General features: G+C 47.7%; 1 protein-coding gene across 3 annotated transcripts in view; it reads left to right on the forward strand.

Moving 5' to 3' along the window:
- NIM1K (NIM1 serine/threonine protein kinase) overlaps positions 1-18,283 on the forward strand; it is a 75,015-nt gene that overhangs the window by 50,774 nt on the left and 5,958 nt on the right. For all 3 annotated transcript variants that reach the window (XM_045021114.1, XM_045021115.1, XM_045021112.1), the window contains exon 2: positions 2,762-3,916. In XM_045021114.1, coding sequence (XP_044877049.1) covers positions 3,625-3,916 — 292 coding nt within the window. In that variant the 5' untranslated portion in view covers positions 2,762-3,624. The remainder of the gene's footprint in view (positions 1-2,761; positions 3,917-18,283) is intronic.

Here is an 18,283-nt window from a genome sequence, read left to right on the forward strand (position 1 = left end):
GGTAGTACCCCTCCACCACAGTATTTGGGTGCATTCTACATCAGTGGTTTTCAACCTGTGGTCTGCAGACCCCGGGGCAGGGGGCTCCCCAGACTATGCCTGAGGGGTCCATGAAAGGGTGCCATTACCATAAAACAGTGGTTTTCAACCTGTGGTCTGCAGACCCTTGGAGGTCTGCAGACATTATCTAAGATTTCCAAAAGGGTTTGCACCTCCATTCAAAATTGTTTAGAGCTCTGCAATTGAAAAAAGGTTGAAAACCACTGTTCTACATGATTTAGATTAAAGAGTAAGTCAACATTGCCCACAGATGGAGAACATATACACCATTAGCTCCTGCAGCACTGAAATAGCTCATCTTAAAGGACTGAGGAACCCTAGCCAGTGGGCTAAGTGCCAGGAGATTGCAGGGCCTGCAATTAGCAGGAGGGCTGGAAAAATAAATTAATTTTAGGCTGTGTTCTAAAAGTGGCCATCTTTGGGCTCAAGAAATATTTGGTAGGCGTAAATTCCAGAAGGACCTGGTGCTGACAGTGCCTTGACCCAGTTTCCTCTTTGTCTGGACAGACAGAGAGCTCTGGGTTAAAGCGTTCTCATAGCCATGATATTGAGCTTCCATATACACCCCTCTAGCTGGCCTCTCTTTGCCCATAATGAACATTACACAAGAACTGTTCACATAGGTCTATCGGACAGGCCATAAGAAGGATTTTCTTCAGCCCTTTGTACAGCTGATTGGTGCAAAAGCATACGTAATTCTTGCAGAAAATGGCCTTTACTGTTGAGTATCCTCTGTGTGCCCCATCAGTATAAGTAGGCTGATTCTTTCACACAGGCTACCGAATGAGCTGACAGGCATAATGATGAGCTAGATTTCTGTGGTTAATTTTCTTTGCCATTAGCACCTTAGTGAATCTGTTTTTGCATTTCTGGTTTCTGCTCTCTGACTCCAACAAACATAATTTTGACAGCAAAGCAGAACTTCATGTTGGCAGCCTCAGATAGCAGAAACATCCAGGGTAGAGCCTGGGTGCTGAGGGGAGCATACTTAAAATGGTTTTGCATCTCTGTTTAAGGACCCAGTAAGTGTTTTTTAAAAGGGAGCAAGCCCTACTGGTGCAGCATATGCTCTGTCCCCAGCATCAGACCTACAGCTGATTCTGGGTGGGCTGGGCCCTAGCTATGCTCCATCTAGGGCAGGGGTCGGCAACCTTTCAGAAGTGGTGTGCCGAGTCTTCATTTATTCACTCTAATTTAAGGTTTTGTGTGCCAGTAATACATGTTAACCTTTTTAGAAGGTCTCTTTCTATAAGTCTATAATATAAAACTAAACTATTGTTGCATGTAAAGTAAATAAGGTTTCAAAATATTTAAGAAGCTTCATTTAAAATTAAATTAAAATGCAGAGCCTGCCGGACCGGGTAGTGTGAGTGCCACTGAAAATCAGCCTTCGGGACGCATGCCATAGGTTGCCTATCCCTAATTTAGGGTATGTCTACGCTGCAATTAAAAACCTGCAGCTGGCCTGTGCCAGCTGACTTGGGCTAAGGGGCTGTTTAATTGTGGTGTAGATGCTTGGGCTCAGGCTGGAGCCTGTGAGGTGGGATGCTCCCAAAGCTTGGCCTGCAGCCCAAGCCCAAATGTCTACACTGCAATTAAACAGCCCCTTAGCCCGAGCCCCACAAACCCAAGTCAGCTGGTACAAGCCAGCCATGGGTGTTTTATTGCAATGTAGAGATATCTCTAGTCACTCCCTATTCGGCATACCCTGTGTTAGCTTGTGCTCCTGAAGTGCAAGCCCCGACACCCTGGCTGCTCCCATAGCACTTGCACAAGGGAAGGAAGGGTGGGTTATCTGTGCCCTGTCACCACTCTTGTGCACCCATGCCAGAGAGCCAGAACCTAGTGATAAATAGCACCTATACTGCTGTGATATAATAAAGATTTTGGTTGGGTTACTGTCAGGAGTTTAATTAAATAATAATACTTAGTTCTTATTGCACGTTTCACCTCTTTACAAAGGAAGGTGAGTATCATTTCTGGGGCACAGAGAGGTGATGTGGCTTTGTCTAAGCCTGGTCTAACAGCAAAGCAGGAAGAGAAACCAGGTCTCCTGACTCCCAGTCTAATGCCTTATCCACAATACCTTCCATTTCTCCACCTATCCCCAGTGGCACAGGGAACTTGTCTTTGAGCCAGCCAGCTTCATCCTGCAATATATGCAGGACATGAATGGTAACACCCCTTTAAATGTGATACCTTAGATAACTACCTGCCAAAACTCAAGGCCTTGAGTCATTGGGCCGTCTTCACCATCCTTACGTACCTCACAGACTCCACATACTTAAAGTGATAATCATTTTGTTGATCTAATTCTGTTTAATCAGTTATGTAAGGAAATTGCTCCTGTGTCTGTGCATGGGTGAGGGAGGCTAGAGGCAGCAGTTTCTTTAACATTTCCACGCCTTCTGTGCACAAACTGGTACTGCTGGGTGTACAAATGATTAACAGTGTCTGATAAAATTCCTCTTCCTGCCCAGTTATCAGCAGGTAGAGAGGAAAGAACATCTTACTATTATCATGTTAAGTGATTGCTTGTAAGTATGTTTTAGTACAAGCTGTAATTTGTATGTGTGTCAAAACCAAACAGCGTGGACTGTGGAAATAAAATTGGTAAATGATCTATGCTATAATGTAACTCAGTGAAACATGAGGCTATTTATATAAAGGGTTTAATGACTTTCTTCATCTCTCTTCTTAGGAAGACAACGCGTCTTGCAAAATTTTGAGAAGGCTCAAGGCTTTAAAGAAGGCTCGTCTAAATAAAGGAGGGTTAAAGTGACATTGCAGTTACTTAATCCTGTGCTTTCCTTCCATGTGACTCGAACAAGACTGAGGTGCAGCTTTTCTTTTTCCTGGTGCACAGATTATACTGCTCCTAGCATCCTTCAGCAGCAGTTCTGCACATCAAAGTAGCAATGGAAATTAAACAAATCAGTAGCAAGCATTTTACAGCAGGACTGCAAGGTAAAGGTCAGGCATTTCCAAATCACAGTGAAAAGCTTGCTGACTGAAAAATGAATCAAAAGAAAATCCAACTTTCAGCTTTTGGACTGAGCCTTGAACCAAGAAGGACTGCATCAAATCCTGCCGAAGGTTAGTTGTTCGAAGTGATCTGAAAACTTTTGGACTTATTCAAAGTAGTTATTGAGCTACCAGTCTGAGGTGTGCCTGTCAGTGTTTTCAGGGCAGCAAACTAGAACCTGAAAGTTAAAGAAGTGTCAAATGTATTGCATTTGTTTGCACTCCATTGAGAATGGACTCTTTGCTTTTGTATGTGTACAGTTTACAGCTTTAATCATCAAGCCTTTTTTATCTTACAAATAAGGATTTAAAATTGCTCACTGGAGGTTAAAAGACGATTGGCTTTTAATTTTACTTCTGATTTTGGCTAGAACCAGCAATATATATATGATGGCAAATTTGGTTGTTAAGTCATTTCCACATTGATCTTTGGACCTCTGGCAATTTTTGTTCAGGTTATCACAATTCTGTTATGTCCAGGATTGTATTCCACTGGAACAGCTTGTTAAACCAAATGGAAATGTGATTGCTCTGTGGACTATGACAACAAGCTATCTGAATGGCGGAGGTCTTGGAAACCACCGATATGCCAGGTGGAATCGTGAGGACAGCGGAGAGGACTACGGGCGGGCTGAGTGCTATGGAGAAGATGAGGAGGGCAGGAAGCGCAGGCTGACCCCATTTGAGAAGCTAACCCAGGATATGTCCCAGGATGAAAAGGTGGTGAAGGAATTAACTCTGGGGAAGAGGATTGGATTCTATCGAGTGAGAGGGGAAATAGGGAGTGGGAATTTCTCACAAGTGAAGCTTGGAATTCATTCTCTAACCAAAGGTAGGCAATGCCATTTGCAACACATGTTATGATTGTGGTGATGCTGTGTAGATATATGGTGCAGGGTTCTTTGGAATGAAAGGCACTGTGTGAATCCTACATACCTATACAGTTGTGGCAACATGGATTTGTAGGCAGAGACACAGGTAAATGCTTAGGACTAGATTATCCCTTGCCCTTGAAAAGGGGAAGGATCTTTCTTCTGTCTAGCACCTCCTGTGCCAGATTCAAGGAAAATTGCAGTCTCTGTGTTCCAGGGCTTGCACAGGCTGCATCCCTTGGCTTCCAACCACCCCAAATAAAATGGAGCCTTGGGCCTGCCCCCACATCACACAATACAGCTCATTAAAGGGTGGTTCTGTGTGCACATACTCCTGAATTCCTTGGAGCCTCAGCGCATCCAGGAGTGTCCCTGAACAGCACTGCAGCATGGCTCCGGCGGGGCCCCTGAGCTCCGCCCCACTCAGAGCTGCGTGGTAAGGGAGCGGGGCTGCGAGCTCCGGGGCAAGCAGCTCCTCCCCTTACCACGCGGCTCTGAGCGGGGCGGGGCTCAGGCCCCACCGGAGCCACGCTGCACCGCTGTTCAGGGACACTCCTGGGTGCGACGCGCTGAGGCTCCGGGTGAGGGGGGAGCCGGGGGTAAGAGGCTGGGGACGGGGGGGTTGGTTAAGGGGCAGGGAGTCCCGGGGACAGGGAGGGGGCAGAGGTTGGGGAGGGGCAGACAGGGAACGGGGAGGGTTAGATCGTGGGCGTTCCGGGGGTCTGTCAGGACTCAGCGGGGCAGTCAGGATAGGGAGCAGGGATGGGGTCCTGGGGTGGTGATTGGGGAGGGTCTCTGGGAGACGGTGAGGGGACAAGGAGCAGGATGGGTCGGGGATTCTGAGGGGGGCGGGCAGTTGGGGGACAGGAAGTGGATGGGGGTCAGATAGGGGGCAGGGCCAGGCTGTTTGGGAGGCACAGCCTTCCCTACCCTAAAGCTCATTCAGCAGTTTGAGGCTTGCAGAAGAGCCAAGCTGTTAGCTTTTCCATTAGGGCTACCATCCCTTTCACTTCTCAAATGCCAAATTATAGTCTATATTTAATTTCAGTGCCATAGGGAGATTCATGTCAGGGGAGGGTAGCTTCATTTAAAATTAGTCACTGGGGGCGGGATCACATGAGAAGAGCAATATCCTACACCACCTACCTCCTTCCCAACCCTACCAAGGGAGACCCCCCTCCCCTGCATTCCCTGAGGCTTCAGAGGGGTTAATTCAGTGGTTCTCAAACTTTTGTCCTGGTGACCCCTTTCACACAGCAAACCTCTGAGTGCGACCCCACCCTTATAAATTGAAAACACTTTTTTATATATTTAACACTATTATAAATGCTGGAGGCAAAGTGGGGTTTGAGGTGGAGGCTGACAGCTCGCGACTCCCAGTAATAACCTTGTGACCCCCTGAGGGGTCCCGACCCCCAGTCTGAGAACCCCTGGGTTAATTAAATGTTAGCACTCTGTGTCCATTCACGTGCATGTGCTATTTTGAGCATTTCAGTTTTCACAACATAGGCTCATCCCAGATTCTGGAACAAGCTCAAATGCTCAGTTCGTGGAGTATGTACATAAGCTATTAAAGACAAACCCACAGTAACCATCTCCAGTTTGTGAGGGATCCTATGGAGCCAGTCTCTAGGAAACAGATAAATGCATGGAGGTTAAGCCCATTAATGGCTATTAGCCAGGATGGGTAAGGAATGGTGTTCCTAGCCTCTGTTTGTCAGAGGGTAGAGATGGTTGGCAGGAGAGAGATCACTTGATCATTACCTGTTAGGTTCACTCCCTCTGGGGCACTTGGCATTGGCCATTGTCGGTAGACAGGATACTGGGCTTGATGGACCTTTGGTTCGACCCAGTATGGCTGTTCTTATGTTATAACCTAAATGAACCCAAAGTTATGGAGACAGATATGAGTCAAGGAAGCCAGCAGAGTATCAGAAACCTGGAAAAAATCTCTGACTGGATGGGCTCAGGCGTTTAGTCACAAGCTGAGGTGGTTCAAAAGTTTTGGATTTTTTTTTAAGCAGAATTTTATTGTTTCTTTAAACAATCAAACACAGCAAGCAGCAAATATTTGGCCACACACTTCTGAAACCTCAAACCATATTCAGGTTTTGGCAGACTAATTTCAGCTTTTCTATTAAAAAAACACAACAAATTTTGAAGGAAAGCAGACATTGTCCGTGATTTTTTTCTGCTTTTTAAAAACCCCTAGTTTTTGATCTAGGAAAAGTTTTGATGGAAAATATTTGTCCAACCCTTTTAATGAGCTTTAGTGCCTTTTAGCACTAGCTGATGCTGAGAACCAGTGATACTGTGTAAAGAAGTTTTCTCAAAACTGGGTTTGTGCCGAGATGCGGAAGGTTTATTTTTCCCAGGGCCGCCCGTGGGGTGGGGGTGGGGAGCAAGTGGGGCAATTTGCCCCGGGCCCTGCAGGGGCCCCCACGAGAATATAGTATTGCAATTTTTTTTATGGAAGGGGCCCCTGAATCCTCTGGGTGGCCCTGAATTAAACAGCCTCATAGCCTGAGCCCCATGAGCCCGGGCCAGCTACGGATGTTCAGATGCAGTGTAGATGTACCCTCAGCGGCAGTTGCGTGTTGTGCAGCAGATCTTGCGGATGGTCACTTTTCTGTGTGCACAGGATGATGCCTATTTTCTCCTTTAGGGAGAGAGTCATAGAATGTAAGGCCAGAAGAGACCACAAGGTCGTCTAATCTGACCTCCTGTATATCACAGGCCACCAACACTACCCGGCACCCACACACTAAACCCAACAACTGAAATTAGACCAAGGAATTACAGCCCTCAGGAGACACAACTATTATGAGCCACAAACTGTGATAGGCACATTCAAGCAAGTTGTCAATGAACCCTGTTGAGAGTGTATCCAAGGTCTGGGTGCACACAACCTTTGGATACATGCGGAGTGCACTGATTTGGAAAAGAGGATTCAGTTTGCCAGGCTGTGTCTGCACCGCTCTACTTCCACCTTCCCCCCTCCCAGTTCTGGCAGGCCTGAGAAAGGTGGAATTTAGTAGACAAGAGAGCATCAGTGTCACGCTGTGTAGGGTTGGGGGGCAGAAAGGCAACAGTGCCCCTCTGCAGCCTCTCCACAACTGTGACTCCAATTCCTAGACTGGACTAGGAGCTGTGACTTCTGCACAATCCCAACATAGGGAGTTGTGTCCACTGGATCTATGTAACCCTGCCCCTTAATGTCCTGTCCACAATGGTGAATTCAGAACAGGCCCTGGGCCCACTTTTGCTACAGTCGGGTGCTGAGGCCCTCTGTGTGTCCACTCTCTAGCTGCCAACATCCAGAATAGCAGAACTACCATAGTCCACTACAGCGGAGGCCTACTACAGTCCGTACGTTCTTAGGTGAATGTCACCCAAGTATCAGTTATGCCCCAGGTTTTAATATGTTTTCTTAGACCAACATCCTCTGCTGTGGATTGCAAAATCAAACCTCACCTTACCCCCACACTGCAATGTAGGTGGGGATCATTAGCATTTATATTGCAGAACTCACTCCTGGTGGAATGGTGCCACCATGCTATGACTTCCAAATCAACAGCTGCATGAAAACTTAGAATAGAGGCTATTACTCAGTCACTCTCAGGAGTCATTTATTGGCTGAGATACAAAAAATGCTAAACGGCATCAGCTTTTAAATTCAAGATTATGGAAATATATACAAAGAACAGGCTTTAACAATGTTCATTGTAGTTTTCTAGTCTTTCTAATTTCTGGTAAATAAAGAGTAAGTACCACAATCAGTGGATGCTGATTTCTGCCATGTGACAAAGGTAAGAACCTTTTGAAACGCTGATCGGTGTCAGGTGACTGGTGCAGGGAAACAAAGACAAATCTCTCACTGTGATTCCTGAATGTCACAACTTTAGTATAAAACCTATGACACACATATGTAAATTTCAATTAGGATTCAATCAATGTTCATAAAAAAGAGTTCACCCTACCATTGCCTGAAAACAATGGGAAGAGACACCACTTTCCCTCTCTAAGATGTCCCATTTTTCCCTGTGCCCTTTTATCCCTTTCTCCTCTTTTTGATCCTCATTTCCATCTCTTTCCCTTTCCTTCTTGCATTCACTCTCCATCCACTCCAAGAGATGTTTTAAAGCCCCAAGCCCTTCCCACTCTGACTTTTTATTCTGCTCTTCTCTATACATATACAGAATACATACATATTCTAAAGGTTTGCAAACCCTCCACCTTTCCCATGCATGAGGCTTTTGTTCTATTTTCTTAGCTCTTCTGGTACCACTGAACAGTGTAGCTGCTTCATCTGACCCACAATATGTTGCTTGCTTTGTTGGTTCATCACTGAGTTTGCTTTCCAGGGGAAGCAGTATCTTGTCATTGATATTAAAGATGTTGCTCAATCACACAGCGATAAAGGGAATACCTAGGAAAGGAAGGAGCAGGGAGGACGTCAGGGTCAGAGGTTGGTCTGGACCCGCATGTATGTTACTGAATCCTGGAGAGATATCACTTTGGCCTACAAATAGGGCTTGCTGAAAATTTTCCACTGAAGCTTTGTATTTATGGAAAATTGGGGTTCAAGTAAACAAAAATTTTGTGGGAAATCTGCTTTCCTTGAAACATTTTGGGTTTGTTTTTTTTCACCACAAAGCTGAATTTTTTTTGGCTCTCTTTAGCTGACAGTTTTCATTCTTTAATTTTCAACCCTAAAAGGGTTACAAATTTTGATAAAAAGTCAACATTCTCCAGGGGGAGAGGAGAATTTTTCAACTAACTCTATTTATTAGCTCATGTGTTCTCATAAATTAAGCAGAATCAGGTCAGGTTAGTATTTGGATGAGAAACCAACACAAAAACACTTACATGCTTCAGGAAGGGGTGTTAGTAATTCCACCTTGCTGAACCAATGCGCCATCATGGTGTTAGGTGGCACTGGCCTATTGGAAGAGTTGTCTTTTGACTAAGACAGAAATCAGACGTCCAAATTATTTATGGCTTATAAAAATTCTGATGATCTTTTTGCATGAGTTCTGGTGTTACCCTGATGTCCTGGTCAAATTCTAATTATATTCTGCCTCTTGAAATTCCACTCATTATTAAAATTGGAAATAATGTTACTCTTCACCCGCTGTTAAAAAATGCTGAAAGGTTCTTTTGCTCAGCAAGGACAACAAAACAAAGATCATTTGGCGTTTATAAGTCAAGCAAGTTTGGAGGTGCGGGAAGCCAAAAAAAAAAAAACCCAAAAAAGAGAAAATGATATTTTTCAAAAGTTAAGACAGAAAATTTTCAGAACGCTGTGGAGCTTAGTCTCCTTTCACTTCACAACCATGTAACTGCAGCAGCATAAGTGCGCTTATGTCTGAATTACACCGGTGTGAGAGAGGGAATCAGGCAAGTGGTCTTGCATCTGAAGAAGTGGGTATTCACCCACGAAATCTCATGCTGCAAAACGTCTGTTAGTCTATAAGGTGCCACAGGATTCTTTGCTGCTTCTACAGAACCAGACTAACACGGCTACCCCTCTGATACTATAGTATCTGAACACTCATACTGGTCACAAAAAACGATATACTGTAAGCTTTGCATATGGCAGTAATTGTTGCCCAGTAAAACACCAAAGTAATAAGGATTCTCTAGATTAGGATTTTTAAATTGCATTTTGTGAGTGTAATGTATAATTATATTTCCTCACTGGGGACAGGGTGGATCAGGCAGTTAATAATAGTGTAACCCTTCTGCCGGGCCGAAACGAAAGCAGCAAGGGCCGGGTTCAATACATAGGGGTCCCTTCCCCACAACATAATGCAAAACCAGCTCGAGCCCCCACCCAGTGACCTGGGAAAATCTTACACTCACCCCTGGGCGCCTCGAAGAGGCAATACTTCCCCTCTCGCAAGCACAGAGTCTTGGTGTAGCAGAAAAGGTTTAATTACATGACAAACAACAAGCATTGAACTGGGAAAATACCTCAGCTAGAGTTCATAGGTCAAACCGTGAGCAAAGACCCACTCCAGCAAATTGGGCCATGTCCTTCTCTCGGGGCCCTTGAGTCCAGCAACCCCCAAATCACCCACAGTCCCAAAAGTCCCACAATCCAAAAGTCTCTGTCCCGGGTCAGTGCAGCCCCAGAGCTCAAGAGTCTCTCTGCAGAGGTCCCCCTCCCCAGCCTGGGTAGAAAAGGGGCACCTTACGTGGTTTCGGGGCCAACTGCCCTGCCTCTTCGTGGGGTTCTGCTTCCACTAGTCATCTCCGCAAACAGCTCAACTCCGCTTGCTCTGTGGGCTGCTCCGCTCTGGTCCACCAGCTGTCCTGTGAGCCACTCCAGCCGTCCTCACGAGCTGCTCGGCTCCACTCACCCAGTGGCTGCACAAACTGCTCCACTCTGCTCTGCCAGCTGCTTTGCTCCACAGTATTGCTTCAGGCTCCCCCACTCATTAGCACAGTACTCAGTGCTCTCAGCTCAGCAAGTCCAGCTCTTCAGTGATTTCAACTCTTAGTAGGGGAGCCCCAGTACCAGTGAATTCAGCTCAGTAACCTGCATTTAGATTCTTAAGGGAATCAAAAATTAACTCTGACATTCCACAGTGGAGAGAGGCACAGGTAGAACTGGTGCTTCTGGCACCACCAAGTACAGATCTCTGTCCCCAGCCTCTCTCTTTTCAATGGGTTTTGGAACCCATGTGCCCCATCTAGCAAGCGCTATCCAGCTGACAATGAAACCCCCCATCACAAGACAATTTTGTAGTTCCCCATTTACCCAATCAGGGTGACAACATTTCATTCCTCCTGCCCCAATAACAACGTAATTGGGGCTCCCACAGCTGTGAAAATAACCATCCCATGCTGCTTTGCGGTATGCTAAGTGGGGTGGGAGTGCCCATGCAAATAACCGAAATACCAATGCAACACTTTCCGCACTCCCCATAATTTACCACCAGATGTCAGGGTGGGGCTCATCCTGACTCTGCTTACAATAGGATAAGGAGCCTTTCACGTCTAGATCACCAATCTGAATCCTGCCAAGGCTGTTATTAACCATAAGTTAACATTGGCTAGCTGGTGTGTTGCTTACATGAAATGATTTGGTGATTTCTGGCTGTTTCAGACTGCACAGGATTAGTCAGCAAAAAAGGACTTCACAGGTCACGGTGGGGCAGTGGTGGGAAGCTTGTCCTGCCTTGGCTCATGTTGCACATACTTGTTCTGTGCATTTAAAAAAAAATTCCTCATATGTTGGGCTAAAATTGCAGCATCTTTTAGAAGCATCACATTAACTAATGTATATAATTACAGTTTTGATATCAGGATGGTTTTGTGCATTTTAAATTACTAGGAAACATAAATGATGCAAAATGTGGAGGTTTCTTAACCTGTACAGTGACAAATTTATATCTGTTAGAATGATATTTCACCCAGACATATTGAAATGGTGAACTGAAGTTAAAATATGTTGCAATAATAGCAATATTCAAGACAAAGGTGTTTTTTTCAGATTTCTTTATTAACACACACATATGCCCCATCTCCCCCCCACCCCACAAAGTAATGGCCTGCTCATGCTACCATTGACGTAACTAGGGGCTCCTAGATGTAGAAAATGGTGATACTTCTGTTACCTTAGGATCCAAAGTGCTGAGTTCCTAGGTACAGGATTTGGAGCTATAATGAAGATTCAAGGTTTTAACTTTTGACCTAACTCAAAATTTAAGATGATTAACTGTTAGAAAATTAATTGACTGGGGCTAAAGTTGCACTTAAAGTACATCCTGGCTTCTTTGTTGCTTTGCAAAGCAATTCCTTCCTGCCTGTTCTAAGCTTTGTTTCAGACGTGTACATCAGCAGCAAAGATTAGACTCTGTGTGATACCACAGACAAGCTTAAAGTCACCTTATCTTGCAAAAACGGCAGATTTAATTTCCAGAATGATCCACTGATCCAATGATCCTGATTCAAAGGAGGGTCTGAGAAGAAGAGTGACTGGGGGAATAAGTGGTGAATAAGATTCCTTAAATAGTAATTGGGCCAACAAGAAAGTTAAATGATGCTATAGCTCAGTGGCTAGGCCACTGAGCAACAATGGGGGGCAAACCAAGTTTAAGCCCCTGCTCTAATGACTATTTAAGCATTGATACAAAGTGGAACAGCTGCAGTAGGAAAGAATAAGAGAGCCACACCCCTCTACCCTGCTGGTTTGAGCATTTAACTCAGAGGTAGGAGAGCTGAGTTAAAGTGGCTGCTTCTCAGCAGGGGTCTTCTCCCATGTGCTGAGTGAGTGCTCTGAGTAGTGGGTTATTACACTCAAGGGAGGCACCACCTCCTTCTTGGTTTTTGTGAGAAAGCCTAAGCCCGAGCAGTCCTAACTTTAGGAGAGGGTTTCCAGCGTGAATCCCAAATCAAGGGAGATACCACTCTCACTTTCAGTGGTGGGGCTTAAGCCCCCGTCCCTCTCCACAGCATTTCTTATCGATTAGCAGATTGCTCCCTGCTCAATATGCTGGCTTCTGTGAATCCCATTCGTAGGCACCTAACTCTCCCTATGCGTTGTATAGGGAGCTGGGCAAAGAACTCAGGGCTGTGGATTCCATTAGGCTGCAGGGCATCTAAAAGTTAGGTGCTGCAATGCTGAGTCTAAGCCCCGTTAGGGATTCAGCCCTGGGTGACTTTTCGTGCCTACAGAGAGTAGCAGCAGCTGAGTGGTGGTTTTGTGAATGCCAGTGGCGCCTAAAGTGACAGTTAGGTGCCTAAACCCCCCTTGCCAATTTAGCCCTAAGATTCTAGCCTCTTGTACCAACCTGATCATATGATAACATACATTGTTGAGGCAGGTGCAAAATACCAAAGGGTTAGTCACCCTTGTGAATGGCCAGACAATGGACAAAACAAAGAGGGATAAGCAGAAAGGGAATGTGATGGATCCCTAGCAAGTAGCAGTGATTTTGCCAGTGTTTGCATCCAAACCAGTTAGGCTTTTAACAAGCTTGTCTTTGTGGTGTTTCCACTGCCCATTTCCAGTGCAGTAGCTGTCCATGCTCCAGCTATTGCTGTAATTCCTGCTTTTTCCACTGAAGCCTCTTGAAGCCACAATGGTTACCTAGTGGATTGAGGACTGGAGAATGTAAAGTTATAACCTGGACAGAACTAACTTTGCTACTCAACTAGATGAAAACAAAGGTACTTCGGCCCTTACGTCCTAGTTTTAGGCCCTACTGCGTGCCACAAAATTCTTGCTTGGCTGCCAACAAACACAGTAGGTGCTTAAATGCACTTGGCAGCTAAATTTTTGCTGTAAACTCACTTGGCCCCCAAAGTTTTTGCAGGCGCTTATGTTCCTGTCACTGCCCATAAATACTGCTACCATACTCTAGGCAGCTGGATGCCTGTCTTCACCTGGAACCGAGAGTGATCCACAAAGCCCAGGATTGTCTACCTTACTCACCTCTGGGGCCCAATCCAGTAAGTGTGCTCAGAAGCCACTTACCAAATCACGTACCTACTGCTAAGTATGACTATACCAACGAACTGCTCCTGCTGCTTGGTGCTACTCTGGTGATGCAAAGCAGCCATGCTTACATACATCAGTACATTGTGACCCCATTTCTTCACCACAGTGAACATGTTGGATACATAAATGGATAACCTGGTTAAACTTAGTATAGCAGCAGCTTTGTGTGACTGGAATAGCATCAAAAAAGCAGGATTTGTTTACAGATGAATCTCATTCTGAGTGACTGGTTTAGCTCTACATTAAGCAGTGGGTTATGTGCTCTTTGATGAACCACAATGAAGACACTTTATTCTCAATGCATAGGTGCTGACTCCGTGGAGTCACCCATGGAAAAAACTGAGGAGCACCCATAGGCAGCCACGCTCCCCTCCCCCCCCCAGTGCCTCTGCCAATCAACTTCTCTCTCTCCCTCCCAGTGCCTCCCGCCCGCCCGCGATCAGCTGTTCCGTGGTGTGCTGGGGGGGAGGAGCACTGGGGCGCACTCAGGGGAGGGGGCGGAACTGGGGGGGGAAGAAGTGGGGTGGGGGTGTGGACTGGGGAGAGGAGTCAGCGGAGCCTGGGGCAGAGCGGAGCTAGGGAGTTGAATACTCCTGGGGCCCAGAGGAAGCTATTGCCTGTGTCTCAACGTATAGGCTCTTTGGGACAGAGACCATACCTTCCTCTATGTTCGGCATTGTAGCAAGCACAATCATAGAAAGGTAGGACTGGAAGGGACCTCGACAGGTCAGCTAGTCCAGTCCCCCACACTGAGATAGGATTAAGTATTAGCTAGATCATCCCTGACAAGTTTGTCCAACCTGTTCTTTAAAACCTCCTTTAGGGTGACTAGATGTACGGATTTTATAGGGACAGTCCCAATTTTTGGGTCTTTTTCTTATATAGGCTCCTATTACCCCCTACCCCATCCTGCTTTTTCACACTTGCTGTCTGGTCACCCTAACCTCCTTTGATGGAGCTTCCACCGCTTAACTACCCTTACAGTTAGGAAGTTTTTCCTAATGTCTAACCTAAAATTGCCCTTGTTGCAATTTAAACCCATTGCTTTGTGTCCTGTCCTCAGTGGCTAAGGAGAACAATTAGGTATGTGCATGCTGCGTGCACAGGCGTCAGAAAGTTTTCCCTTAGCAGCTCCCGTCGGGTCAGCTGTGACGCCCCTTGGAGTGGCGCCTTCCTGGCGCTGAATATATGCCCCTGCCGACCTGGGCCCTCCTCACTTCCTTCTTACTGGCTACTCCGACAGAGGGGTAGGTGGCTGGGTATTTGAATGGATATGAGCAACACATCTCGAAGAAGAGTTACGAGACGGTGAGTAACTGTTTTTTCTTCTTCGAGTGATTGCTCATGTTGATTCCAATTAGGTGACTCCTAAGCCTTACCTAAGCAGTGGGGTTGGAGTTATGGAATCGCTGACTGGCGCACTGCTCTGCCAAAAGCTGCATCATCTCTGGCTTGCTGGATCATGGTGAATGTATGCACCAAGGACCAAGTTGCTGCCCTGAAGATTTCTTGTATTGGGACCTGGGCCAGGAATGCCGACGACAAGGCCTGGGCCATTGTGGAGTGTGCCGTAAGTGCCGAGGCTGGTATCTTGGCCAGCTCGTAGCACATGCAGATGCAGGATGTGAGCCAGGAAGATATTCTTTGAGAAGAGAGTAGGAGACCTTTCATCCGGTCTGCCACTGCTATGAACAACTGGTTCAATTTCCTGAACGGCTTAGTGCATTCAATGTAGAAGGCTAGTGCCTGTTGACCATCCAGAGAGTGCAGCCTCTGCTCTTGGCTACTGGTATGAGGCTTAGGATAAAAAACAGGCAGGAACATGTAACACAACCTTAGGAAGAAAGACTGGGTGAGGCCTGAGTTACACCTTATCCTTGTGGAAAACCGTATAAGGTGGGTCGGAGGTGAGGGCTTTCAATTCAGACACCCTCCTTGCTGATGTAATGGCGACCAGGAAGTCTACCTTCTACGACAGGTAGAGAAGGGAGCAAGTTGCCAGTGGTTCAAATGGAGGCCTCATTAGTTTGGCAAGGATCAAGTTAAGATCCAGTGCAGGAACAGGCTGTCTAACGTATGGATGTAGCTGTTCCCTTGAGGAACCAGCCAACCATGGGGTTGGTGAAGACGGAGCATCCAGATGCTCCCAGGTGGAAGGCCGAGCTAGCAGCGAGGTGTACCTTTATGGATGATGCTGCCAGGCCTTGCTGTTTCAGGTGCAGAAGGTACTCTAGGACAGCGTTTCTCAAATGAGGCCACCATGGCCGCATGCGGCCACCAGGGGGTTTCCCTGCGATCATGACAGCTTCCTGAGTGGTGATGGGGGAGAAGCAAAACATTTGCCCCGCCCCTCTGCCTGCCTGTTCCTCCTGGATGCACAGCCCTGCATGGCCCCTGGAGACAGGTGAGGCACAACACTCCAGGAGCACAGTGAGTTCTCTACCTGCGGCGGGGCATGGAGGCAGCCCTGGGGCGATTGGGAGGCAGGCTCCAGTGATGGGACTTAGGGAGCCTGGCTGCGCGGACCAGGATTCCAGCCATGAGGCTTCAGGTGCCAACACCTGGCTCCGGCTGCAGGATTTCAGGCGCTGACCCCCAGCTCCGGCCACACAGCCCTGGCCTGTGGCCATGGGGCTTCAATTCAGGCTCCAACCCCTGGCCACGTGGCAGCAGCCTCCAATCCCCGTCTCTGGCCAGGTGGTGCCAGTCCTGGGACCCCACCCCCCGATCCGTCAGCAGCTGCTGGCCCTGGGCAGCAACCCCCGATCCCGTCAGCAGCTGCTGGCCCCAGGCACTAAACCGCAGTCGCGTGCTCCGACCCCCAGTCCTAGCTGCTGACCCCAGGCGCCAACTTGTAGTCCCAGCCATGCGGCAGCAGGCGCCAGCTCCGGATGCCAGTCCCCAGCCCCAGGCACACAGCAGCATGCGGCGCCATCCCCCAGCGCCAAGCCCTGGTGCCAGGCATGCGGCAGCAGGCACCAATCCCTGGCCCCAGGTGTGCTCTGATCCCTGACCCCGGGCACACAGCAGTGAGTGCTGGTTTCAGCCTCTTGGGGGGTGGGCACTGACCCCTGGATCCGGCCACACGGCCCCAGGCTCCAGCACCCAGCTCCAGGGTCTCACTGCGTGGCAGTGGGCATTGGCCCTGGGCTCCCAACTCTCTGCCCTGGAGGTGCAGCTCTGGGCTTTGGCCATGGGTACTGACCCCTGGCTACCCAGCACCGGGTGCCAACCCCCAGCTCCAGCCGTGCAGCTGCAGGCCTTACCACCCACCCTCCTCTCTCTTGGCTCCGCATCCATATCCATATCCCCCTCCCCATCACCCCTGGATCCCACTGCTTTCATAGACCATATTTTTCGTAGAATATCAGGGTTGGAAGGGACCTCAAGATATCATCTAGTCCAACCCCCTGCTCAAAGCAGGACCAATCCCCAAATCCCTAAATGGCCTCCTCAAGGATTTAACTCACAACCCTGGGTTTAGCAGGCCAATGCTCAAACCACTGAGCTATCCCTCCCCCCTTTCCTTCCCCGCATCCACCCCTCCATCACCCAGGCCCCCACTGCCTTCCCAGCCCACATCCAGCCCACCATGTCCCCCACTACATCTACCTCTGATTCCGCCCTCCCCCCCCAACCCAGGGCTTAAATTGTCCTGGGCCTTGCTGAGAAAAGTGATATTAACAAATATGCAAGTATCACCTTTCACAGCCTTCCACATAGCTACTAAGTGTCCTGTGAAAAGTGATTGATATTAACAAATATCACTTTTCACAGTAATATTTTTATTATTGAGTCTGCAAAAAAAACAAAAACCCTACATGAATAAATTACAATTATGTGGCTGTGTATATGTGCTATTTATTTGTTTTTCCTAAAGTTAATCAAGCATTTTAGGAAAAAGTGTCAGGGCGGCCACCAGCAAGAGTTGGTAGCCCCCAAAACACTTGTTGCGAGAACCCTGCTCTAGGATGAGCGCTATAGGCGCCTGCAGTGGGGATGTACAATGCTGGTCACACCAGCAAGTAAAACTTTCCACTTTGCCAGATATGTGACCCTAGTGGAGCATTTCCTGCTGCCAAGTAAGACCTCCCTTACCTGTTCCAAGCACAGACTCTCTATGGGGTTCAGCCATGAAGCTTCCAGGCAATGAGGTGGAGGGACTGGAGGGTTGGGGTGATGAAGACGACCATGGTCTTGAGTGATCAGGTTGGGGAGGAGTGGCAACGTGATCGGGGCATCTACTGATGGCTCCAGGAGTGTGGTGTACCAACATTGGCGAGGCCACGCTGGTGCCAGCAGAATTATCTCTGCCCCGTCCCAGGGGACCTTGAGTAGGACCTTGTGCATGAGAGGGATCGGGGAAAAGGTGTACAACAGACACCACCACCCACCCACCCCGGGTAGCAGGAATGCGTCCATGATTGAGCCAGGGCTGTGTTTCTGTAAGGAGCAAAACATTGGGCACTTTCTTTTGCTCTGGGTGGCGAACAGATCGACCTGGGGAAACCCCCACCTTTGGAAGATGTAGTGTATGTCATCCGGCTGGATGGACCACTCATGATTGCGGAAAGATCTGCTGAGGTGGTCTGCCAGTGTGTTCTGAACTCCTGGTAGATAGAATGCTTCCAAGTGAATGGAGTGGGCTATGCAGAACCCCCACAGCCGGAGGGGTTCCCGGCCTAGGGGAGAGGAACGGGCTTCACCCTGCTCATTGATGTAAAACATGGCAGTGGTGTTCTCCATCATAACTGCCACCCACTGGCCTTGTAGCCAGGCCTGAATGGTTCTGCGTGCTAGTTGTACGGCCCTCAAC

This window comes from Mauremys mutica, chromosome 6 (assembly GCF_020497125.1).
Source record: "Mauremys mutica isolate MM-2020 ecotype Southern chromosome 6, ASM2049712v1, whole genome shotgun sequence".
Classification (NCBI taxonomy): Eukaryota; Metazoa; Chordata; order Testudines; family Geoemydidae; genus Mauremys; species Mauremys mutica.